The sequence below is a fragment of the Mobula hypostoma genome, unplaced genomic scaffold (assembly GCF_963921235.1).
Source record: "Mobula hypostoma unplaced genomic scaffold, sMobHyp1.1 scaffold_36, whole genome shotgun sequence".
NCBI classification, from domain to species: Eukaryota; Metazoa; Chordata; class Chondrichthyes; order Myliobatiformes; family Myliobatidae; genus Mobula; species Mobula hypostoma.
The window spans coordinates 2,995,103-3,021,250 of NW_026948187.1; the positions used below are offsets into that span (position 1 = coordinate 2,995,103).

General features: G+C 43.0%; 1 protein-coding gene across 1 annotated transcript in view; it reads left to right on the forward strand.

The window, feature by feature from the left end:
• The first annotated feature begins 450 nt into the window (after nucleotides 1-450).
• The window catches only part of LOC134341542 (deleted in malignant brain tumors 1 protein-like), a 59,345-nt gene continuing 33,647 nt past the window's right edge, over nucleotides 451-26,148 (forward strand). Inside the window, exons 1-5 of the mRNA XM_063039410.1 lie at nucleotides 451-809; nucleotides 6,138-6,247; nucleotides 9,996-10,028; nucleotides 11,115-11,426; nucleotides 15,952-16,266. Of these exons, the coding sequence (XP_062895480.1) occupies nucleotides 451-809; nucleotides 6,138-6,247; nucleotides 9,996-10,028; nucleotides 11,115-11,426; nucleotides 15,952-16,266 (1,129 nt within the window). The remainder of the gene's footprint in view (nucleotides 810-6,137; nucleotides 6,248-9,995; nucleotides 10,029-11,114; nucleotides 11,427-15,951; nucleotides 16,267-26,148) is intronic.

Here is a 26,148-nt window from a genome sequence, read left to right on the forward strand (position 1 = left end):
CGTTGGTCGACTCGTGTATGAGTAACCTCGTTTCATGCTTCTTAGGACTATGAGTTCTAAGTCTAGCATCGTTCCTGAATTCGCTACTACAACCAAGACTCCAGTTAAAGACTCTCCTGGACACCAGTTCCACGTTCGCTACGACCATAACTCCTCCCCCCTGGGCCTCCGCGGCCGTGTTCAGCACTTGGGTTCGTTACCAGCGCCACGTCCTTGCAATAGAGCGAACTGACCACGATGAACCCAGAGGACACGGATCCCGTACAACAGGCCCTGGCCAGCCAGGGCTACCTATAGGGCGCCCACAACCAACTACTTCGGGAGATCGCCGAAAACCTTTGGACACTATCCACGAATGTGCAGGAGGTCAGTGAACAAGTGGACCGAGTTTCCACTTCCTTTTCTCCACACCCTCCTAGAACCCCGGCTACCCAAACCGCACCGCTCGGGATGGCCTCGCCCCGGGAATCAGCAACACCATCCACTCGAGAGCCGTATGTACCCGAGCCTGAACCCTATGCCGGGGACCTAGGTAGGTGCCGGGCCTTCCTGTTACAATGCTCCCTGGTCGTTGAGCTGCAGCCTCGTACCTACACTTCCAATAAATCAAAGATTGCGTACATCATGGGGCTGCTACGAGGGGATGCCTTGGCTTGGGCAACCGCGATATGGGATAACCGGCGAGAGGTTTGTTCCTCCTACTCCTCCTTTGTTGCTGAAACTAGGAAAGTCTTCGAACAATCTATTCGCGGTGAGGACGCCGCAAAACGGTTGCTGACTCTTCTTCAGGCTTCGAGAAGAGTGACCAGGTATTCCATTGAGTTCCCGACCTTAGCCGTAGACTCCGGGTGGAATGACGAGGCCCTACGGGGGGTGTTTTGACAGGGCCACTCGGACAGGATGAAGGATGAGTTGGCCGTGAGGGACGACACAAATTGTCTGGACTCTCTGATCCCGCAGCCATTCGATTATATTATGGATTTCAGGAGCGTCAGAGAGAGAACTAGTCGCCCCGCTCCTCGGGGAAGCCCACAGTCCACCTTACCAGTCTCAGCCAGCCCCGCTTCCCCAGCCGCTCACAGTGTGGATCCTTTAACAGATTGACCCTTACCTTACTGGGAAAGTATAAAACCTGAACAGTGTGCAAGGATTGATTTGTGTTTTTATACCGATCAAAAGAAAAAGCGAAGTCACTTTCGAGTCAAAGTAAAAACAGATCTCCACAAGGTGATCTAAGTCCATTACAAATGTGAAATACAAGATAACTGGTGACATAAGTATATACCTACCCCCTTTAATATAACACACTAAATCATCACTGGTGCAGCCAATCGGCACATAATCAGTTAAACGGAAATCACCGTGTGCAGTCAAGGTTTTTTTTTTCAATTGAATGTAGTAAAAATACAACCGGATCTGGAAGGTCCAACTGCTGATGAGGCGGTATCCTGGGGAGAAAGGTACTCCATGAAGACAAAAGAGCACTTCATGCAACTCCGCAAAAACTTTACTGAAAAGCAACAGTCAGGAGATGGATTCAGGGTAATTTCCAAATCACTGTATATCACTTTGAGTACAGTTAAGTAAATATTCAAGAGATGGACAGAATATGACACAGTTGTAAATCTGGCTACAGCCGGGGCTGTCCTGAATATCTGAGTGAGCGTGCAAGTAGAGAACTAGTGAGGGGGACCACCAAGAGATCTTTGACAACGCTGGAGGAGTTACAAGCTCCAGTGGCTGAGATGGTAGCGACTGTGCATACAACAGCTGTTGTCCGAGTGTTTCACCAGTCCCATCAGTGGCAAAGAGAAAACCACTTTTGAACAAAAAACTAACATGAATTCTCCGCTGGAGTGTGCCAAAAGGCACGTGGGAGACTCTGATGTTAGCGGGAATAAAGTTCTATGGTCTGATAAAAATAAAAATGAGTTTTTTTTTTGCCCACAGACTAAAGGTTATATACTTCCTGCATCGTGCGGTGGGGATGCTTCACTGCAGTCGGCGCTGGAGAGCTGGTGAATGTGGAGGGTAAAATGATTACAAAACCATACAGGGAAATCCCGCAGGAAAACCTGACGAAGTCTGCAGAAGAAATGCAACTTGGGAGAAGATATGTCTTCCAGCTAGACAATGACCCCAAGCATAAAGCCAAAGCTATACAGGAATGGCTTAAAATAACAGAATTAATGTCCTACAGTGGCCAAATCTCAGTCCACACCCCAGTCCAATTGAAAATTTCTGGACGGACTTGCAAAGGGATGTTCGCTCACGAGCCCCATGCAGTATGACAGGGCCTCAGTGGTTCTTCAAAAGAGGAATGTGGAAAATTGCAGTGTCCATTTGTGCAAAGCCGTTAGAGATCTACTGTATCCACAGAGAATGGAGGCTGCAATTGCTGCCAAAGGGGCATCTACTAAATACGGACTTTAATGTGGTGAATACTTAAGCATAAAAAAATCTATGCTTTCCTGGGCTATCTCTACTCCCTTTCTTTGAATAAGGGAACAACATTCGCAACCCTCCAACCCTCCATCTCGTCCGGTCCCGGTGTCTTATCCAACTGGATGATTTCCAACTGTTCCAGCATATTCTCTTTCTTAATATCCTTAATATCTATATGCTCAAGAGTTTCTTTCCGCTTTAAGTCATCCCCACAATCGCCAAGATCCTTTTCTGTGGTGTGGTGTCTTTCATCAGCAGTATATTTGTTTCAGAATTCTCATGAGTAACTTTAGGTTTTCATTCAACAATTATATGATTAGCTGAATTAACATTGCCCAGTTGCACCAATAGAACAATGTTCCAGGCCTTTAGACACTGGCAATATAATTTAACTCTTGAAACAATATGACTGCCAATGACTTGTATAACCAAGATTCGTACCATTTCAGAATTGAATTGTCCGTACTTGCTATGTAGATCCTTGGCCAGCTCAGTAAGTTCTCCTCAATAACTATTCAGAACTCAAACTAAACATTCGCACAGTGATGAAGAGTCTGGAACAAAAATTAGGCTCATAAACATTTGAGTCAGAATGTAATTACAGAATAAATATAGAAACCGCATATATGTGTTTCAGAGGAGAAGATGTATTCAAGATATGTGCAACAGCAGGTGTTTCCTGTGAGCTCAACAGAAAAGCACTTTTTAGAGACATTGCTGCAGAATGTGACAAGACGGTTTCTCTATATAGAGAATGAATGAATGAATATTAGGCGCTATATTCAATTATTACTGTGCAAATATTCTATCTGGACGTTCCTAGGGACATGAAGATTCAAGACACGTATTGAAATGCTATTATTAAAATAGGAGCGGCTACATTACCTTAAAGTCGTGGCAAGATGCCACGGAAAGAGAACGCACATGTTCTTGTTCTGAAGCAGTTCTTAGTGTCAACAGTGTTAGGGGGAGGGAGAGGAGAAATTGATTACATTGACACATTTTAAAGTCAATGCAATCCCTGCTAACAGCTAGAATCGAAAGTAACTCGAGTGCCGGATCTGCCAATAAACTATTAGCTCAAACTGCATGTAAAAATGCAGCAAAATTTTTCAAATTGCGAATGTAAATTAACAGATCAATGAGTTTAACCTCAAAAATATGACTGAAGACATAAACAGCTGCTGCATTATTTGAATTTTTGTATTGCTTTTTGCCGTCCCAAAGCTGTACTCGGGATTGACAGGTGCGAAAAATACCAAGAGTCTGGTTAAGAATATAACACCAATAATGTTTTGAAATTGGGGAGAATGCATTTGATGATATGGGTTTGGAGTAGCAAAACAATATTCATTGGAATCAGTTGTGACCTATTCCAGATAGATAATACATGTTGTGGAAATTTAGGTTTCGAAATGAGTCGAAGGCGAGGCCATTGTCATATGTTGTGTGTCCTTATTTCTCAGGGTTATTTTATGATACAGTAGCATCGTGTATACCGGTATGTCAATAGGCTTCATTGTCCATCGATGCACTGCATCCAATCCAGAAGTAAATATGATAAAATCATTATCAAAGGAACTTTGGCATAGGGAAAACACAGCCTGAGGCAGCGTCCAATCCAGCTGGACATTCGTCTTCCATTCTGCCCAAAATACTTCCAATTTTCTCAGAATTCCCTGCAGTTTTAGTTTCTAAAACTATTCTGTTTTTCCTCTCCCCTTTTCGCTGCCTTTCTTTAGTATTCTGTACTGTTTTATCTTTTCACTTGGTGCATTGGATCCTTATGCAACTCAGCATTGAGTTCACTGTGCTTAGTCACAGCCCAATGTTTCATATAAAAGATGATGACATTCATTCTGCGATTTCAGATATGTCCTTCTTTTCCAAATTCCTTAATGTTCCTTCGCATTTCCATTTTCATTTCGCATATTTTTCAAGAATATGTTCTGACTGACTTAGAAACTTTCACGTTCATCGCAATTCATTTCTAGAAACGGAAATTCGATAGATAAATGCAAGATTGGTTCATAGATTACAAGTTTCGTCGGGCCTTTTGAATGTTTTCAGCTTTTCGCATGTGACTTGTTCTCCTTTGCGTTGCAACAGCGTTTAGTTGCTCAACTCAGCTTTGACTTTGTATGTATGAATGTATTTATTTATTTATTTTGCTGTATTAGAACATAGAACATAGAATAGAACAGCACAGCACAGGCCCTGGCCCACAATGTTGTGTCGACCCTTAAACCCCACCTCCAATATAACCACCCACCCCCACTTTAAATTCCTCCATATACCTGTCTAGTAGTCTCCTAAAGTTCACTAATGTATCTACCTCCACCACTGACTCAGGCAGTGCATTCCGCGCACCAACCACTCTCTGAGTAAATAACCTTCCTCTAATGCCCCCCTTGAACTTCCCATTCCTTACCTTAAAGCCATTTCCTCTTGTATTGAGCAGTGGTGCCCTGGGGAAGAGGCGCTGGCTGTCCAGTCTATCTATTCCTCGTAATATCTTGTACACCTCTATCATGTCTGCTCTCATCCTCATTTTCTCCAGAGAGTAAAACCGTAGCTCCCTTAATCGCTGATCATAATTCATACTCTCTAAACCAGACAGCATCCTGGTAAATCTCCTCTGTACCTGTTCCAATGCTTCCACATCCTTTCTATAATGAGGCGATCAGAACTGGACACAGTACTCCAAGTGTGGCCTAACCAGAGTTTCATAGAACTGCATCATGATCCCGCGTCTCTTAAACTCTATCACTCGACTTATGAAAGCCAACACCCTATAAGCTTTCTTAACTACCCTATCTACCTGTAAGGGAACTGTCAGGGATCTGCGGACATGTGCCCCCAGATCCCTCTGCTCCTCCACACTTCCTGTGCACCTAACGTCCAAGTGAGATTGCTGCTACCAATTTGATTCCAGGACACGGGGAGGATCGGCCGTCTTCCAGAAAATGGTTTCCCACTGTACTCTGGAGACGACTTTGAATTACGAAACGTGGAGACATACAAAAAAAGAATCTTGAGATACATGTATGTCATTATGTCCCATTAAAAACAAACTCTGATGAGGGCATAGAAAACAGCAAAAAACTCAAAAAAAAACGAGAATAGCAAGTGCCTTAGCCAGAGAAAATAGAAACTAAACCGATAGACAGTAGGATCAGATTCTTGCGCCAATGATATCTCTGCTGAAATCCGCACAAAATTGCACACACCATATCTACCAACATATTTACAGTCAAACCAGCCGCATCATGTTCCTGATCTCTCTGAAAGTCTACGGAACCCAACTATCGCGCGAAGAGAGAGAGAGAGAGAGAGAGAGAGAGAGAGAGAGAGAGAGAGAGAGAGAGAGAGAGACACTGTGACTGTGTGGCGCGTTACTCCTCACACAGACCTTGTCGCAGTATTTTCGCTTTATTTTACGAGGTCAACCTTGCATGTACGCAAGAGCGGAGCCGACTGCTTTCTAACCCGGGAACCTCCGCTCCCGGGTCCGGCGCCGATGTCAGTGCGCCACCAGCCGACCCGAGATGCCCTTTTCCACAAAGAAACGATATCGGTTTTCCACTCCCATCCTATGTGTACTGCAGACTGTAATTAATCCTAGCCCTTACAATCCACCCACAGATTTCAGATCATTGATCAGAGTCTCATTTGTCTCTTCGATTTCTCAGTCAAGGGATAAACATTGTGCTCCAGTTCACTGGCAGCTTAGCTGTCTGGACAGTGAATACAGCAATCTTCATCTATTCCCCAGCGATCTGCCCACGTTCATCTCCTAAAGGTAGGATAAATCCTATCAGGTCATGGGAATTCAGCCATCTCACCACCATCTCTCCTTTCAGCCGAAAGTTAAGCTGCCTTGTCCCTCATCTTCCTAACAAGCAACACATTTCTGTTCCGGGATACTAGTGTCTTCCCTAGGTACACTCTCTCAAATGTTTCCCGGTTGACCCATATTTTAAATCCCTTCGGCCATCACTTTTAATGATATTCTATTGAATGTTTGAAGATCTTTCTCATTTTTCAGACATTCGCCATTTTGTATCATCCACAAATTTAACCACAATGTTTATGTTATTTCAAAGGAACAAACGGCCTAACACAGCCCCTTGCAGAACACCACTAGGCACGGTCTTCAAGCTAGAATTTCACGCTGCAACCTCCATAGTCTGTCGAGTTCTACACCCAAACTTCCATGTGGCTCGGCATCCTGTGTATCTAAATCTTCATGTTCAACCCACCATAGAAAGCATTAACAGATGGAACGCCAATCACCATGCCGAAGCCACCCAAGACGAATCCATTAAATCATTGAACTCGCTTTCTACAGTTCTAAATTCACTTTTTTTCTGCGATGACCTCTTCCACACAAAACCAACATGCTGGTTGCCACTCCTACCCTATGTTGCTTTTTTCCTGTAATCAATCTTATCCTTGGCAATCTACCCCACTAATTTCACAACACTCATTGGGGACTCAATTGTCTGCTCGCATTTGTAGTCATGGGAACAACATTGAGATCCAATCCACTGGTAGCTTGACTGAATGGACAGTAAGTACAGAAATCTTCATCGATTGCACAACATTCTTCCAACTTGTATCTCCATTAGGTAGGATAAGTCCTATCAGACCATGGGAATGTGTCTATCTTAATGTCCTTCAAATCATTTAATAACATCGACCTCTTTGCTTCACAATTCAGCAGCTTATTCTAATAGCACACTCTGATCTCACTTTCCCTGTATCCTTGTCCTTCATGAATTTAAATGCAGAAAACTGATTTAGTACTTTGCCGACATCCTCTGACTCCTGACACAAATTAGCTCCATGCTCCTTCAGCAGTAATACCCCCTCCATAGTCTGTCTCTTGTTCTGAAACTGCAACACATGTAGTTAGGATTCCTCTTGAGCAAGTTGTTAAGATCGTTCTGAAACCTTTGGAGTTTATTTTCCTTGATAAAGCTCTCTATATATCTCTAAATACCTTCTCCGATTTCATGAGCTATGTTTTTATTTTTCTCCCTTTAGTGACTAGAACTCCAACTTCGTCTGTCACTTAAGGCCCCTTCCTTTACCATCTTTATCTTTCAATCTCACTGAACGTACCTTATCTGACCTCTGGACTAAGTCAGTGAACTGGGCATATGAGAAACTTGAATCGGGTGAGTGACTGATTGAGCGAGACCATATCCGTGAAATAAACTACCGGGAAATAAAGCACTTTGCAAAAAAGGAGGGAATGTCAGGGGACTGACTATCATTTTAAAAGGTGAAAAAAAACATAAGTTCTGGAGTGCGTTCTAATATTCCTGGAGATTTATGAATTCCTGGAGAGATATGTTTCAGATAATTCCATGTATCATCAGGGAATGGTATACAGCACTCTTTTATTATTTCTTTGCTGATTTTGCGTGGAAATAACATAAAATATTCTGCCTGAAATCGAGAGACATAGATGGACAAATTGACGACAGCATGAAATATTTTTGTATTGCAACCCCCTACCCTCATTTCCGCACCGACAGCTGATCAGTAAGGAACATGAATTAAAGGAACAATCAACAAGGCGCGATGCCATCATGCTACTCATGATAGTGTGAGTCGGGACAGGATCGCTGAGCAAATTATCAATGAGACGAACAGCATGATGTTGGGAAAATGGGAGTTGAGTAATCTGGTCTCAGAGAAAGCTCACCAGATCTTAAACAAAGTTACAAGACAGGATATGTTTCGATGCACACATCGGGTCGGTGATTCATGGCCTTTCCAGTTTCTAACCGCTCATTGGTTTCTCACAGCCAATGAGAGAAGATGGCCCCATCATTTCCATTAAAGGGCAAAATGTATCTCATTGGTGCGTTTCAGTGAATTGCGGTTCACAACTCAATATGTGAAATTTGACGGTTCAGAGAGAATTATTCAGTAATCGGGGGAAAGAAAAAAAAGTTCAGATCAAGTGGAGCGTGAGAAGGGTTTGGAGAGATTCTTAGCTGTCTGCAGTACCGGCTCCTTTAACATTCCTGAGAAACCTTTCTAAATGACCACCGCTATAATGCTGCACACTGTCGTGGCACTGACGATGATGCAGATCTGGACCAGTGAGTATATTAAGAATATGGAAATTATTGGGCAGCGAAGAGAAATTATTAATAACCTGTTCACTTGCGCATGTTTATTACAATCTTGCTGAATATTACAATCTTACTGGAAAGAAGAACACAGAAATAACATTATGATTACGCAATATTGAAACATATATTTCCCCTACGAATTTCCCGTGTAAAGGAAAGCTTAATTTGTTTGTATGATTAGAGTATAGTGGCTGAATTGATCAGGAATCAGGCAGATTTGTTCGCAACTCATGACGATGAAAATAGAACACTGAGATGTGTTTACTTTGCAGCTTCATTGAAGATGTTTTTTTTAATATTCCATTGTTTAAGCAAGTTCTCGTTTGAATCGCTGACGTTAGAGAACTGTTTCCATTAATTACATGGACTTACACGTTTGAACCTCCTATTGAGGTCTTTGTGAAACGGTTCACTCTGAAATTTCACCTACACTAAGGGAGATGAGACTCAGAAATTATCCCTCTGCAAACCAGCGGCTGTTGTCAGATGATATTCCAAACAGATTATAAATTGGAATTCACTAGAACTGGAGATAAATTGATGTTAGGAATCTACGCATTGGCGTCCGGAATGAATAACTCAGTGAATGTGCGTAGCTCCCAAAGCTGCAGTTGCTCCTGGCTGAAGGCTTGTGCACAACTTTCTTGCTGTTATTTATTAGTTACAGTTCTGTCTGCCACCATGTGGCATGTTCAAGTGAAGGAATTTGAAAAAAATGTACTTAGACTTAGATTTTGTAAACGTTTTACATCTTTGAAATCATTCTGCAATACAGTGAATATTTACTAATAACTTAGGTTTTATTCTTCAATCATTCGAAGATTTTTAGTTTTAATCCACCATACAGTGATGGAATGAGATTCGTTATCTATGATCCTATATTACATTATATATCAAATTTTACATTTAGCTTCCCTTTCATTGCGCGTCAGGAGAAATACAACTAAACATTTTGTTTTGCAGTCCATATTCCTGTGTTCCAGTGCATGGATGCGACGAATCACAGTTAGTTACATGTTGAAATTTATATTCTTATTCCCTGTCTTGGTTTAAATTATGATTTAGATTCTCATGGAAAATGCGACGATTTTTTTTTTAGCTCCTTTCAAGTATCTGGATAAAATGTTTAATGCTTGACTGCCGTATGAAATGGAAACATCCAGGGAATAAGGGGCACCAAAGAAATGGGAAATTCACTTAACATTTAGGCAGAATGCGCAATACCTATGAAAATAAAAAAAAAGAAACAAATAGCTTTCGTCCGCAGATACAGCTTAATCCGTCTTGCGTTTTTGACTTTATTTCTCTTCTGTTGAATATTCCGCCTAACATCCTATGACCACACAACCTAATCCCACTACTTCACAAGCAAATCTAATTCTGCATTTCTCATTTCAGGTCGCTTCGGGGATTGTCAGCCAGAACCGTCAGGTAACTTTGCTAACTTTTCACAGCGCGAAACTACTTCATTTTTTTACTAACTCGTTTTTTTAATTCCAATCCCCTTGAAATAAAGGCCTATTTGCGTTCTATACCGCAGACTGAATCTGTAAATTAACCTTCTGTGAATCTTACACGAGTCTTGCAAAAAACACTGAGCTTTGAGTTATCCCACCACTTAGATAATAATTTGCACCATTGTTCATTTTACCAAAACGCATTCTCATACAATTCCCAACATAATGTCTCATCAGCCACTATTTTCTCGATTTTCCAGTTTGTCTGCGTTCTTCTGCAATCGCATTGCTTTCTCGGCACTAACTGCTCCTCATACTATTTTCGCATCATCGGCAGAATTTGCCGCAAAGTCATAAGTTCTATTATCTAATTCTTTGCCAAACGATGTAAAAAGTAGCGGCCCCAATACTGACCGACGGTCACTGGCAGCCAAAAGAAAAGGCACCCTTTATTTCAAGACGCTGTCTCCCGCCTGTCAGCCATTCTTCTGCCCATGCCGGTATCTTTCCGGTAAGGAAATAGGATTTTATTTCAACTTGGTTCGATGATGAGTCATCTTCAGGTAGGGCGGATAGCAGAGAAAGTACTTTCCCTGGCCTTAGTTTTCCCCAAGCTTAAATAAGCTTTCATTGTTAAATTCATCCTCTTACTGCTGATGCTGACGACACGTGAAGTCTCAGTTCGACTCTTTCCAACAAATTTTGGTTTCGATATCCCAATGAATGAGGACTGTGTGCAGTAGGACAATGACAGAATGGGAGATCTGCCGCTCTCTGAAGGATGCATATGACCTTGTCTTCTGGGGAGCTACCCAATTCTTCTCCAGGGACGACAGGCTTCCTCTAGCTCTCAGTCGTCAATTAGTTTCTTGTCTTTTTGTCACTTTAAGCAGCTCAAAAGGGGTTTCACTATCCTGACCTACCGCTTGATCAAACGTTTTGCATGAGGAGTTTTGAACTTTCAGGCGTCGTTTAGCAGCGTACGCGATGCGCCGAGCACTAATGGCCTCCAGCTTAAACCGCTGTTTACTGTGGATCGTTATTTTCTGTTATTTTCCAGAAAGCGTGACGTTGAGGTTGGTGAATGGCGGCAGTCGATGCGACGGGAGATTGGAGATTCAGTACAAAGGAAACTGGGGGACTGTGAATGCTCGTTCTTGGGATATGCCGAAATCGGATGTAGTGTGTCGGCAGCTGGGCTGTGGCGCTGTACATCAAGCCTTTGCTGGTGGCTATGAGGAAGGATCCGGACCTGTTTTCACGCCGAATATTCAGTGCGGTGGGAGCGAGGCCTCTCTTCAGGAGTGTAAATCAGAGCCATGGGGTGACACTGGCTATTCACACAGTCAGGATGCTGGCGTTATTTGTAAAGGTAAAAGTTAGGTTTTTATATCTGCGGTGCCGCGAGTTTGATGTCCTCCCGCATATCACTAATGCCAATACTCGAATAGAACGCCCTCGGTTTCAAACTAAATCCAATTTGGGTCGGGATTATTTTCGTCATGTTGGAATTACTATTCATGATATCGTATCTTGTACTGATGATAACCAGCGTTAAAATACTTGTCAGTCTGCCCAACTACACGATCATATGACCAGATCGAACAGCATCTGTGGTGGGAGAGAAATTCTCCGTAAGACCATGAGACATCGGAGCAGAATTAGACTATTTGATCCAATGAGTCTGCTACGCTTTCAGTCACGCCTGATCATTTCCCCCTTCCTCAACTCCACTCCCAGGGCTTCTCTCTGTAAACTTTCTTGCCGTGCCCATCAAGAGCTTATCAAGTTCTGTCTTAAATATCCCTAACGACCTGGCTTTCAGCGCAGTGTTTTGTAATAAATTCACAAATTTACCTCCCTCTGGCAAAATACATTTCTCAGCATCTCTGTTCTATATGGACGTCCCTCTTTCGTGAGGCTGTTCCCTCTTGTCCAAGAATCCTCCTACACGGGAAACATCCTTTTCACATGTTTTCTGACTAGGCTTTCAACATTCGAAATTTTCACTGAGATCCCCTCCCCATCCTTGTAAATTACAGCGTGTACGGATCCGTGGTATTAAACGTTCTTCTGTGAGAATCCTTTCATTCGTGGACTCATCTTTGCAACTTCCTCTGAACCTTTTTCAATACAGGCGTATGTTTTTCTTAGAATGGGAGCACAAATCTGTTAATAATGCTCAAGGTGACGCCTCACCAGTAGCGTATAAATCCTCCGCATCATTTGTTTTCTAGTCGTCTGAAAGTGAAGATGCTGGAGAAAAATAATGCGTTCGCCTTACTCACCACCGACTCAGAATGCAAGTTAACCCTTCCGGCTGTTTTGCACCAGGACTCCCAGGTCGCTTTGCAGCTCACATTTTGGTTTGAATTTCTCCCCGTTTAGAAAATAGTCTGCACCTTTACTTCTATTACCAAAGTTTATGATCATACATTTTCCATCATTGTATTTCATTTGCCACTTTGTTCCCTATTCTCCCAACATGTCAACGTCCTTTGGCAGCCTGGCAGTTTCCTCAACACTACCTGTCCTTACGCCAATCTTCATATCATCTGCACACCTGACAACAAAGCGGTCTATTTTATCATCTAAATCATTGGCATACGGCATAAAAAGAAGCAATCTCGAAACCGTACACTGCGAATCACCACTAGACTCTGGCTGCCAACTCAAATGACTTTTCCCTCTCGCTGCTTCCTTGCAATCAGCCAAGGATCTCACTATTCCTATACCATTCTTCTGTAAGACCATTGCTTCTACCTTGTTAAGCAGCATCATATGTGGCACCTTGTGAAAGCTCTTCTGAGAGATCAAATATACGACATCCTCTGCATCCCCTTTATCAATCCTACTTGTAATCTCGAAAAGGAATATCTGCAGATTCGCTAGGAAAGTCTTTCCGTTATGGAGTCCATGCTGAGTTTGGCCTGCCGTGTTCTGTGTCACCAAGTACTCCATTACTTCATGGTTAGCGATTGCATCAAACATGTTTCTAACCACTGAAGCCACGCTGGCTGGTTCATAATTTCCTTTCTGCTGCCTTCCTTCTTCCTTAAAGAGTGGAGTTAGTTTTGAAATTTAGCATTCATCTGACAACATGCCAGAATCTAATGTATTATGGAAGATTATTAATAATTCCTGTACAATATCTACCGCTACCTCTTTCAGAACCCGAGGATGCCGTTCATTTGGACCGGATGACTTATGTACCCTTCACTGTTTCAGATGTTTGAACACCATAATCCCTTGTAATAGTAACTGCTCACACTTTTCTTCCCTGACTCCCTTCAACACCTGGTACACTTCAATTGTCTTCCACAGTGAAGACTGATGCAAGGAACACATTTAGTTCATCTGTCATCTCCTTGTCCCCCGTTATTATTTCTCCCGCCTCATTATCCAGCGATCCTATATCCACTATCATCCTGATTTTATTGTTTACGTACTTGAGAAAGCTTTTACTATTGACTTTGAACTTGTTTGCTAGCTTGCTTTCATCTTTTCACCTTTTTCCTCCAAATGATTTTTGAGTTTATTTCTGTAGATTTTGAAACGCTTCCCAATCCTCCAGCCTCCAGATAGTTTCTGCGGTGTTGTCTGCCGTTCCTTTTCCTTTAACTTTCACTTGCCTTGCCAGACACGGTTGTACTGTTCTGCCTGTTAATTATTTCTTCGTTTTTTCAAATACATCTAGTCTTCACATTCCTCACTTTTCTGTCCCCAGAAACGCACGCCATTGCGGCTCTGCTCTCAACCCTGCCAGCAGCTCGTTTCAATTTACTCTGGCCAACTCCTTTCTCACGCTGGTGTAATTTCCTTTACTCCACTAAAATATTTCTGCGTCAGATTTTACTTTTTTCCTGTAGAATTTTAAGATGAAGTCAATCATATTGTGATTACTGCATGCAGTTCATTTACCTCATACTCCCTGATCACCTCCGTTTCATTATAAAACACCCAATACAGTATAGTTGATCCCCTAGTAGACTCAATGACAAACTGCTCGAAGAAGCCATCTCGCACCATTCAATAAACACACTCTATTGAGACTCATAACTAATCCGATTTCCCAGTCACCCTGCATGTTGAAGTATTCCATGATTATAATACATTTGCCCTTTGATCACGCCTTTTCTATTTCCCGTTGGTTCACATCCGAACTGCTTTTGGGAGGCCTGTAGATCACTGCAACTAGGGTCTTTTCCCTTCCAGTTCCTGAAATCAACCAACATGGATTCAACAACTTCACTTTCTATGTCACATATTTCTAAAGATTTGATGTAATTCTTTACTAGCCTAAAATTGCCACTCTCTCTGCATCCATTCCTATCGCTCCAATGCAACGTGTACCCTCAGTCATTCAGCTGCCAACTACAGCTATCCTTCAGCCATGATTCGCTGATGGCCACAACATCATACCTGATAATCTGCAATGGTGTAGCAAGAACATCCACCGTATTTCCTATACCCCGTGCACTGTTAAAACACTGAGTACTCTATTAGCTCCCCTTTATTGATTCTGCATCCCTAATTTTATCCTGTCATCTACCTGACCTTCGCAACAGTTTTACTGTACGCTATATTTGGGTTTATACCATCCGTCTTATTCTGAGTCCCTTCACTCCTGTTGTCACCAGCTGCCAACAGTTTAAACACTGCACAGCCGCTCTAACAAACCTAACCGCGTGGATCAGGGCATCCTTCGGGTTCAGGTGCAACCCCCCGCTTTGGTACAAGTCATATTTCCCCCAGCAGTGATCCCAAACACCAAAGAACCCGAAGCCCTTTCCCCTGCACTAGCGTCTCAGCTGCGCATTAATTTGTCGATGTCCAGACTGCACAGACTCGAACCAGAAATTTCTGGAATTTGATGATCAAAGTCAAAATCAATGTGAAACAGATGATGATCCTTTTCTTATTTCGTCCACATTTCGTTTTCAGTTGCTCCAAATTCTGCAATTTGCAGCCATTGCTTGTAGAGTAATTCAGCACCGCAACAGTTCTTTTCCCCTAACCTATGCAAGAGTTCAACATGATAATCTGATCCTATTTGACACATGGTGTCCCATATCTCTGCTAACATGTTCTATCCTTATGTCTGTCGAAGTGGATTGGAAGTTGCGTTTCGTTAAATGTTTCAACTACTTTCTCTCGCAGTTCGCTGGTGCACCTGCCACCATGTGTTTTAAGAGGTTGGCCCTTAGGTGCTTCTGTTTTTTTCCCCTCTCTTATGAGGGCTTACACATAGCCCTCTATTTTTCTAAGTTCCATGTACCTATCCATAAGTCTCTTAAAAGACCCTATCGTATCCGCCTCCACCACCGTTTCCGGCATCACATTGCACGCACTCACCACTTCCTGCGTTAAAAAAAACGTACATCTGACATCTCCTCTGTACCTACTCCCCAGGACCTGAAAACTATGTCCTCTTGTGGCAACCATTTCCGCCCTGGGAAAAAGCGTCTGTCTACCCACACGATCAATGCCTCTCATCAGCTTATGCATCTCTATCAGGTCACCACTCACCCTCGGTCGCTCCAAGCAGAAAAGCCCGAGTTTACTCAGACTGTTTCCAGATATACTAACATACCAATGAATATGTATATAAAATACTAATTTATCAATTTAACTGCTTATATGTTTATTTATTTGTTTGTTTGTTTATTTAATTAATAAATGTATAAAGTGTCTTAATAAAACATATATGGAAATCAACACACAATCGGGCTGAGGCCATTCCTTAGCATGAATAATCAAGGTTCGTATTTTGTGTGTTTTGCTCCTCTCGATGGATGCTGACGGATGTGCAAAGATCCGTCAACATTTTGTGTCTGTCGCTCAAAGTTTCGAGCCTGTTCAAAAATTTAACGTTTAATCTTCTTTTTTTATTCCAGAAAGTTTGAAGGTGAAACTGGAAAAAGGAGGCAGTCCATGCGCCGGGAGACTAGAAGTGAATTTCGGGGGATACTGGGGACCTGTCTATGCTTCCAGCTGGGATTTGCAGGATGCGACTGTGGTGTGCAGAGAGCTGAGCTGCGGCGCCGCGCTGAAAGCCCCACACCAATATCATTTTGGAAAGGTTTTTGACTACGTTATAACGTATGATGTAAACTGCACCGGGACCGAGGCTGCTCTGCGAGAATGTGAAACAAAAAAATGGAGTAGGTACACCCATCCTCAACCCAACTATGCTGGCGTTATCTGCGCAGGTAAGTTGAGTCCCTTTTCTCTGAGTACACCCTATCGTTATTGATCCGGGCTGTCCGAGAATTAGAATAACACAAGCTTACTGCTCGCTGCGAGAGATCTGGTACTAAATCTATCTGTTCAGAAATTATTACTACCATGTTGAGATAGCTTTCTGACTTCAAGCACCTACATAAAACAGTAAATATGTGACAGCCGGCACAGCCACCAGAACGATTGAACGGATCAGGCGACATCTGTGGGTAAGAAAATGCAGAATATTGTCGTCAGGACTAATATAGACCAAACTCGATATTTTAGCAATTTCTCTTGCACCACAGCTGTTGCTGGTTCCCCGGGTTTCGTCTTTTTTGGAAGTTGTCAGTAAAGTTCAGCTAATTGCGAAGTATGAATAAAATGTGATGAGTCCTGTAGGAAGTAAGGGATTAGGAAACTGTCCTTACATCTGTCAAGGATATACAGCGTATCGGAAAGACAGGATAGTAGGCAGAGCAGGTGATGTGGTCCTGTGTATATGGAATAATATTAAATCAATAGAAAGGGATGATATGGGATCGAAAGGTGTAGAGTTTCTGGGGTGAGTTAAGAAATGGCAAGTGTGAAAAGAACCTACTGGCAGTTTTATAAAGACATTCAAACAATATCCAGAATGTGGATTACAAATTGCAGCAGGAGATAGAAAAGGCAGTGTCTGAAGGGTAATGTCATGATAATCATTGGGGACTTTAACGTGACAGTGGATTGGGAAAACCAGGTCAGTACTGGACCTCAAGAGAGAGAGAATTTGTGGAATGTCTAAAGGATAGCTTTTCAGAACAGCTTGTTGATGAGCGCACTGTGGGATCGCTGTGCTGAATTGGGTGTTGCACAATGATCTGGAGGTGATAAGAGAGCTCACGGTTAAGGAACCCTTTGGGAAAAGTGATCAGAATATGATGGAGCTCACTTTGCAATTTGATAAGGAGGAACTAAATCCCAATGTGTTGGTATTTGAGTGGAGTAAATGAAATTGCAATGGCATGAGAAAGGAACAGAACAAGGTGGTTGGAAAGGGACACTAGCAGGAAGGACAGCAGAACAGAAATGGCTGGAGTTACTGCGAGAAATGAGAGCTATACAATACAGATATATTGCCAACATAGAAGCAATTTCCAAATGGAAGAAGGACACTACCGTTGCTGACAAGTGAAGAGGGAGCCAAAGTAAAAAAAAAACAAAGAGAGCGTGGTTTCTTGAAAGAAAAAAAAAATCCTTTATGACTAAACTATTGCAATTATTTGAGGAACGTAAACACAGGGTAGGCAAAGGAGATGTGGTAGAAATGGTGTACTTGCATTTTCAGAAGTCCTTTGACAAGGTGCCGCACATGAGGCTGCTTAGCAAGATAAGAGCCATGCAATTACATGGGAGTTACTAGCATGGGTGGAGCATTGGCTGTTCGCCAGAAAACAGATCTTATTCTGGCTGGCTGCCGATTACCAGTGGAGTTCCACGGGAGTCGGTGTTGGGACAGCTGCATTTCACGATGTATGTCAATGATATGGACTATGGAATTAATGGACTTGTGGCTAAATTTTCCGATGATGCAAAGATAGGTGGAACAGCGCGTAGTGTTCAGAGACTTAGATTGTTTAGGGGAATAGGCAAATGCGTGACAAATGAAATACGATGTTAGAAAATGCATGGGGAAGAAATAAACGGGAAGACTATGATTTAGATGGGGAGATAATTCAAAATGCATAGATGCGAAGGGACTTGGGAGTCCTGTGCTGGATACCATGAGGTTAACTTTCAGGCCGAGATGGTGCTGAAGACGGCAAATGCAATGTTGGCATTCGTTTCTAAAGGTAAAGAATATAAGATCTGGGATGTGATGTTGAGGCTCTATAAGGTAGTTGCAGACCACACGGTGTATTGTGTGCAGTTTTGGCCTCCTCATTTTAGAAACGATATACTGACATTGGAAAGGGTTCAGAGAAGATTCACGAGAATGATTCCAGGAATGGATGGACAGCCCTTGGGATGTGCTCCCTGGAGTTCCAGAGAATGAGGGAGGTTCTTATAGAAACATTCGAAATATTAAAAGTCCTGAACAGATTAGATGTGGCAAAGATGTTTCCCATGAGCGCCGAGTCATTGACGAGAGGGCACGACTTCAGAATTGAAGGGCGACCTTTTCGAGCAGAGATACGATTACGCTACTTTCGTCAGAGGGTGGCAAATCTGTGGAATTTGTTGCCCTGAGCGGCTGTGGAAACTAAGTTATTGAGTGCATTTAAGGCGGAGGTAGATAGGTTCTTGACTAGTCAGGACATCAGAGGGTTTGGGGGGAAGGCAGGGGAATGGGGATGACTGGAAGAATTTGATCAGCAATGACTGAATGGCGGAGCACACTAGATGGACTGCTGCTATATCTTATGGTCTTATGATCACACTCATGGCATTGTGAATGCCAACCTCTCTCCGGATTAGATCCCACATTCATTCCGTGAGGAAATAGGAACATGATTTCAGACCATCGCTATTGCTTGGTATCATCACATAGAATCGTTTGCCTCTTTAGTTATAACGAAGTATCTTCGACCTAAGAACGTGCATGTACTCCCCTTTGCATTGATAACGCGGTATGTGTGTTTCTGTGTTCTTTTTATTTGATTCAGATTTGTGTGAACTGCAGCATTGCATTTTAAGTCTCAAATGCAAGCAATTTTTGCCTTTGTATTACTCCTATTGTCTCGCAGAACCAGTAATTGAACCTACAGTGTATGAAAACAATGTGAAAAAATTCAAGGTTTATGCAATTCCGAAATTACTGTTTCATGGGAAATTATTCCCAGACATTGTCACACTTGAGAGGATCAAATGCTATCGGGACTGCAGGAAACTTGAACAAAATTAAACCGCTGGATGAACTGAACTAATCACCAGTCCTGTATAGCGAAACCATGAACAACACCGTTCCATTTCGGGACAATGTTGTAGGTTGCCTGAACAGGAAACAGAGAGCAAGGGATTCAGAGGGAGTTCTCTACCTCATAAAACTGGAGATACGGCTGAAAGGGGTCTCTACTAACAGTGGAAAAGAGAAGTGCACCGTAGTACATGCTGCCGTTTCTAGAGAGGCTACTGCTTCGACCATCGGGTTTCCGGAATCAGAATCGGAATTAATATTACCGGCATTTGTCGTGAAGAATGTTAACATTTTAGCAGCAGTATAATGCAATACATGAAAATATAGAACATTTGTGAATTGCATTAGGTATATATACATAACCATAAGATATCAGAGCAACATAATGCCATTCGGCACATCAGATTCACTCCACCACTTCATCAATGCTGATCCATTTGCTCCATATATGTAATTATATATATATATTTATATACACACGCACGCACACACACACACACACACACACACACACACATACACACACATATGTGTATATATATATATATATGTCTATACATATATATGTATGTATGTGTGAATGTGTGTGTGTGTGTGTGTGTGAAATAGCTAATCTAAATAAAGAGTGCAAAAAAAAATAGAATAGTGAGGTCGTGATCATGGGTTCAAGGACCCTTCAGAAATCGGATGGCAGATGGAAAGAAGCTGTTCTTGAATCGATGAGAGAGTGCCTTCAGGCTTCTGTACACCCTTCTTGATGTTACCGATGGGAATTGGCATGTCCTTGGTGGAGGGAGTCGCTTTGATGACTGACACCGCCTCTTTGAGGCACCGCTCCTTAACGATGCCTTGGATATTATAGAGACCAGTTCTCATGATGGGACTGACAAAATTTACAACTTTTTGCAGCTTACGAGATCCTTGCAGTTGTCTCGCTGCAGCAGACGGCGAGAAAGACTTAATGGTTCAAAAGTTACTCAAATCAATTCCTCATGACTGCAGGCAAGCAATCCTCTCTCCATCAAATCCCATGAAGGACATTCGGTTTACACAGTAGCAATTTATACAACTGAACCCTACTATGGTTTACATATTTGGGTTTAGCTTTGATTTCTCTGCCTTTGACGAGGAGAATCTGTTCTCATAAAATCCAGACAGCATACTTAATATATATTAATATACCGCCGAGCGATAGCATTTTTAATGTGATTTGTCGATTTTACTAACCTCCATTTAGTTAAATTTAACAGTCCTTAATTATTAAATAACTTTTACTAAAACAGATAATTGTATTGGCTTGCCGGGATTCTATCGTCTGAAACCATTTCTGACTTTTCTTAACGTCGTCAACTGACAGGAACTCCGCCGGACGATACTTGTATTCACGACGGAAACAAAAGATTGCTGGAAAGGCAGGGTCTGATTCTGCATAGTCTGCATAACGTTGTGATGGGGTAAACTCGTGTTTCTAATAAACTTGATTAATTGTTCAACTAATTGAGAATATTCTTGATGGCACAGCAGTGCACATTAAAAACATTTTACTCAAGGATTCGCATAACGGGCTTTCGTAAAGTTGGGGCACACGGGTTGCAAGGCAAACTGAATAATTTTGAAATTACGCCGCACTGCAGAAGACAGAATCCAATTATAGAACAACGCTTGTCTTATTGTTAATCTGTGACCAATTTTGCATCCAAAGGGTGGTGCTTGAACTTCTGTTGTGTCCGATGTGTATCAATAACAAGGAAATAAATGCTTGTCGTATGATTATCAATTATATAGATGAAACGAAATTGATAGATATCTAATATATCATACAACAGGATACAGATGCGGCGGAGATGGAGGAATTGCGAGAAGGGGATGGCGTTTTTGCAAGAGACAGGGTGAGAATAGGAATAGTCCAGATAGCTGTGAGAGTCAGTAGGCTTATAGTAGACATCAGTGGATAAGCTGTCTCCAGAGACAGAGACAGAAAGATCTAGAAAGGGGAGGGAGGTTTCGGAAATGGACCAGGTGAACTTGAGGGCAGGGTGAAAGTTGGAGGCAGAGTTAATAAAGTCAACGAGCTCTGCATGCGTGCAGGAAGCAGCGTCAATGCAGTCGTCGATGTAGCGAAGGAAAAGTGGGGGACAGATACCAGAATAGGCAGGGAACATAGATTGTTCCACAAAGCCAACAAAAAGGCAGGCATAGCTAGGACCCATACGGGTGCCCATAGCTACACCTTTAGTTTGGAGGAAGTGGGAGGAGACAAAGGAGAAATTATTAAGTGTAAGGACCAATTCCGCTAGACGGAGCAGAGTGGTGGTAGAGGGGAACTGACTTTCACAGCTATCTGGACTATTCCTCTTCTCACCCTGTCTCTCGCAAAAACGCCATCCCCTTCTCGCAATTCCTCCATCTCCGCCGCATCTGCTCTCAGGATGAGGCTTTTCATTCTAGAACGAGGCAGATGTCCTCCTTTTTTAAAGAAAGGGGCTTCCCTTCCTCCACTATCAACTCTGCTCTTAAACGCATCTCCCCCATTTCACGAACTTCTGCTCTCACTCCATCCTCCCGCGACCCCACTAGGAATAGGGTTCCCCTGGTCCTCACCTACCACCCCACCAGCCTTCGGGTCCAACATATTATTTTCCGTAACTTCCGCCACCTCCAACAGGATCCCACCACTAAGCACATCTTTCCCTGCCCCCCCCCTCTCTGCTTTCCGCAGGGATCGCTCCCTACACAACTCCCTTGTCCATTCGCCCCCCCCCCATCCCTCCCCACTGATCTCCCTCCTGGCACTTATCCTTGTAAGCGGAACAAGTGCTACACATGCCCTTACACTTCCTCCCGTACCACCGTTCAGGGCCCCAAACAGTCCTTCCAGGTGAGGCGACACTTCACCTGTGAGTCGGCTGGGGTGATATACTGCGTCCGGTGCTTCCGATGTGGCCTCTTATATATTGGCGAGACCCGACGCAGACTGGGAGACCGCTTTGCTGAACAGCTACGCTCTGTCCGCCAGAGAAAGCAGGATCTCCCAGTGGTCACACATTTTAGTTCCACATCCCATTCCTATTCTGACATGTCAATCCACGGCCTCCTCTACTGTAAAGATGAAGCCACGCTCAGGTTGGAGGAACAACACCTTATATTCCGTCTGGGTAGCCTCCAACCTGATGGCATGAACATCGACTTCTCTAACTTCCGCTAATGCCCCACCTCCCACTCGTACCCCATCTGTTATTTATTTTTATACACACATTCTTACTCTCACTCTCCTTTTTCTCCCTCTGTCCCTCTGAATATACCCCTTGCCCATCCTGTGGGTTCCCCCCGCCCTTTGTCTTTCTTCCCGGACTTCCTGTCCCATGAGCCTCTCGTATCCCTTTTGCCAATCACCTGTCCAGCTCTTGGCTCCATCCCTCCCCCTCCTGTCTTCTCCTATCATTTTGGATCTCCCCTTCCCACTCCAACTTTCAACTCTCTTACTCACTTTTCCTTCAGTTAGTCCTGACGAAGGGTCTCGGCCTGAAACGTCGACTGTACCTCTTCCTAGAGATGCTGCCTGGCCTGCTGCGTTCACCAGCAATTTTGATGTGGGTTGCTTGAAGATGTAGGGAGTTTAATGCAAAGCCTTTATTTATGTTGACTGCAATGATAATCGAGTATCAGAACAATAAACTGTATGAAAGGTGTGTAACACTCGCCTCCCCTAGCTGCTTGATCTCGTGGGTGATAACCCCCCTGCCCGGCGAAACTTAAGAAATCCCGTTTGGGTGGATGCTGCGCGATATGTCCCCTGTTACAAGTCAGTACCCGAAATAACAAGCAGTACACAATATGCGATTAAATAATTAAGCTTTATAACTCGTACTTTGACTATGTGGTTAGTAGAGAAACAAAATATAGAAGAAAAAGGGCGCCAATCTTATTAAACAGTGTATACACAATCGTTGGAGCTCACTCAGTAGTCTTTCTTCCACCAATCGATCTCCTCCGAGCGTCACCCACCTACGGACGCCCGCTCGGAGTTCACTCCGCCTGGCAGCCGACCGAATCTCTTTATTCGCGTCCACTCTCTTCATCCCTCTCTCGCCCTCTGGCAAAGAAGATGCTTCCAGAATCACAAGACACAACAGCAATCTCTTATTGGCTAGCCACTGAATTCCAAATTCCCGTTATCTCTAGTCATAACAATGACATTGCTGCTACAGAGAAGCCATTACCTTAACAGTGGAACATTACACAGACGTCATTACATAAGCCTTAGCAGTGAAACCGTACAGCGTGTTACATGTGCAATATTGGAAGTAGATTCTATGTGAGGGTTTGTATGAATTTCGTATAATGCGCTTTGACGTTTTTCCACGAGGAGTCATCTGTCATGAAACTGAGGTTTTCGAAAAACTAAACAAGAGAATCGACGAAGCAACGCGTAAATGTTTCCTCAATGAAATTTATGGAAATTTGGTCCATAAAGTTAATTCACGTGGTATCACTGTAGTGGTAGCTATTTCAATAGTAAACTTTATTGTTGATAGGACACAGAGAGTCATTGATAGGTTGCAGAAATGGGCTGAGAAGTGGCAGATGGAGTTCAGCCCGGAGATGTGTGAGCTGGTACGCTTTGGAAGGACAAACTCCAAGGCAGAGTACAAAGTAAATGGCAGGATACTTGGTAGTGTGCAAGAGAAGAGGGATCTGGGGGTACATGTCCACAGATCCCTGAAAGTTGCCTCACAGGTAGATAGCGTAGCTAAGAAAGCTTATGTGGTGTTAGCTTTCATAAGTCGAGGGATAGAGTATAAGAGTCTCAAGGTAATGATGCAGCTCTATAAAACTCTGGTTAGGCTACACTTGAAGTACTGTGTCCAGTTGTGGTCGCCTCACTATAGGAAGGATGTGGAAGCATTAGGAAGGGTATAGAGGAGATTTACGAGGATGCTGCCTGGTTTAGAGAGTGTGGATTATGATCAGAGGTTAAGGGGGCTAGGGCTTTACTCTTTGGGGAGGAGGATGAGAGGAGACATGATAGAGGTATATAAGATATTAAGAGGAATAGATAGAGTGGACAGCCAGCGCCTCTCCCCCACGGCACCAGTGCTCAATGCAAGAGGACATGGCTTTAAGGTAAGGGGTGGAATGTTCAAGGGGGGTATTAGAGGAAGGTTTTTTTTTACTCAGAGAGTGGTTGGTGCGTGGAATGTACTGCCTGAGTCAGTGGTGGAGGCAGATACACTAGTGAAATTTAAGAGATCATTGGACAGGTATATGGAGGAATTTAAGTTGGGGGGGGCGGATATTTGGGAGGCGGGGTTTGATGGTCGGTACAACCCTGTGGGCTGAAGGGCCTGTAATGTGCTGTACTATTCTATGAAACTGAGGTTTTAGTAAAGCTAAACAAGAGAATTGACGAGGCAACGCAGTAAATGTTTCCTCCATGAATTTTATGGAAGTTTGGTCCACACAATTAGCTCAAGTGGTATTGCTGTTGGGGTAGCTATTTCAATACTAAACTTTATTGTTGATAGGACACAGAGAGCCATACTGAGGTATTGTTTTTGTCTTTCAGTTTTGCGACAGAGGAAAATCATTTTCCTTGCTTCTATCGTATCGGTTGAAGAATTGCGTTGCAATCCAAATATAATGATTAATAGGTCTGTCGACGACATCAAATTACTGATACATCGGTTTGTTAAGAATATTGCCTGCAGTTACAGCTGGAATTAGATCAAAAGATAATGTGCGGAAAGGAATGCTTTAAGAATTTAACTCAGATGCATGGTGTTATATTTTACGAAATTAGAAGAGATCCTAACAGAAAGAATTATTATATAGATCTTGAGGTTTTTTGCTGACCATAGAGAGACCGTGGTGAGTACTTTGCTTACCGGCAATGACATGCCAATTAAAATTGGTAGAGCATATTTGCATCATTGACCAAGGATTCCAGCGTGATTCTGTTGAGTTATGGCTGTACGCTATCTTCATGCCAATGCGCATTTAAAATGTTATGCAATTATAATCGACGTGATATATGAATGCCAATATTAATCTTGACAGGGCGCAGAAAAGCGTCGGAATGATATTGCACGGACAGCTGGAGATCTGTGAACAATAGATAAAGCTATTTTTCACTAGAACAGACTGAAATGTTACCTTATAGCGTATATAAAAAATAATAACTTCGTTGCGTAGACAAGAACTTCGGCAGCGGGTTAACTGCTGTGCATTTTCTGTCTGGAAAGCAGCGCCTTTCTGCTGCCGAATCAGCTCGGGAAGAACGACACAACAACCTTTTAAATTCCTAAGTCAGCGAGTTGTTTGTTATGTCCCCCTCACAGTGTGAAACGGGGACACCTCTTGTTCCCTTATTAGGGAGAGAGCGAGCCTGTGATCAGACACATTATCGGGTGCACGTCGTTTCTGGGATACTGTAAGTCTGGGTCTTTATTGATAGTTTGCTGCACGCTTGACTGGTCGGTAGAGGTTGCTGATTTATTTTTGCTGGGGGTGGGGGTTATCGCTGCGTTGCAGCTGCTTGTGCGTGGGAGGGGGAGCTAGATGTGTTTCGGAGTTCGATCGTTTTAACTGCTACTCATAACTTGGGGCACTCCACTGTTTTCGTCGATGTTTGCGAAGAAAGAATAATTTCAAGATGTATATTGTTGACATTCTGTGTCATTCAATGTACCTATTAAGATACCGGAAATCTAAAGTCTCCAACAGAAACGCTGCTGGAACTCACCACGTGGTCTGTGCGTCCATGCAAGTGAGTAAACGATTCGGCGAACACTTCACGGAACAGTATGGAAAGGGCAGACACCTGAATGGAAAGATGGGAGGTGGTGAGGAAACACAGCTAGAAGTTGATAGGTGAGAGCAAGTGGGTGGGAAAACTATAGAGATACATAGAAGGAATCTGACACGATAGGGTAGCGTCACTTCAGAGAAATGGAAGTTCTCGGGGTCAATATCA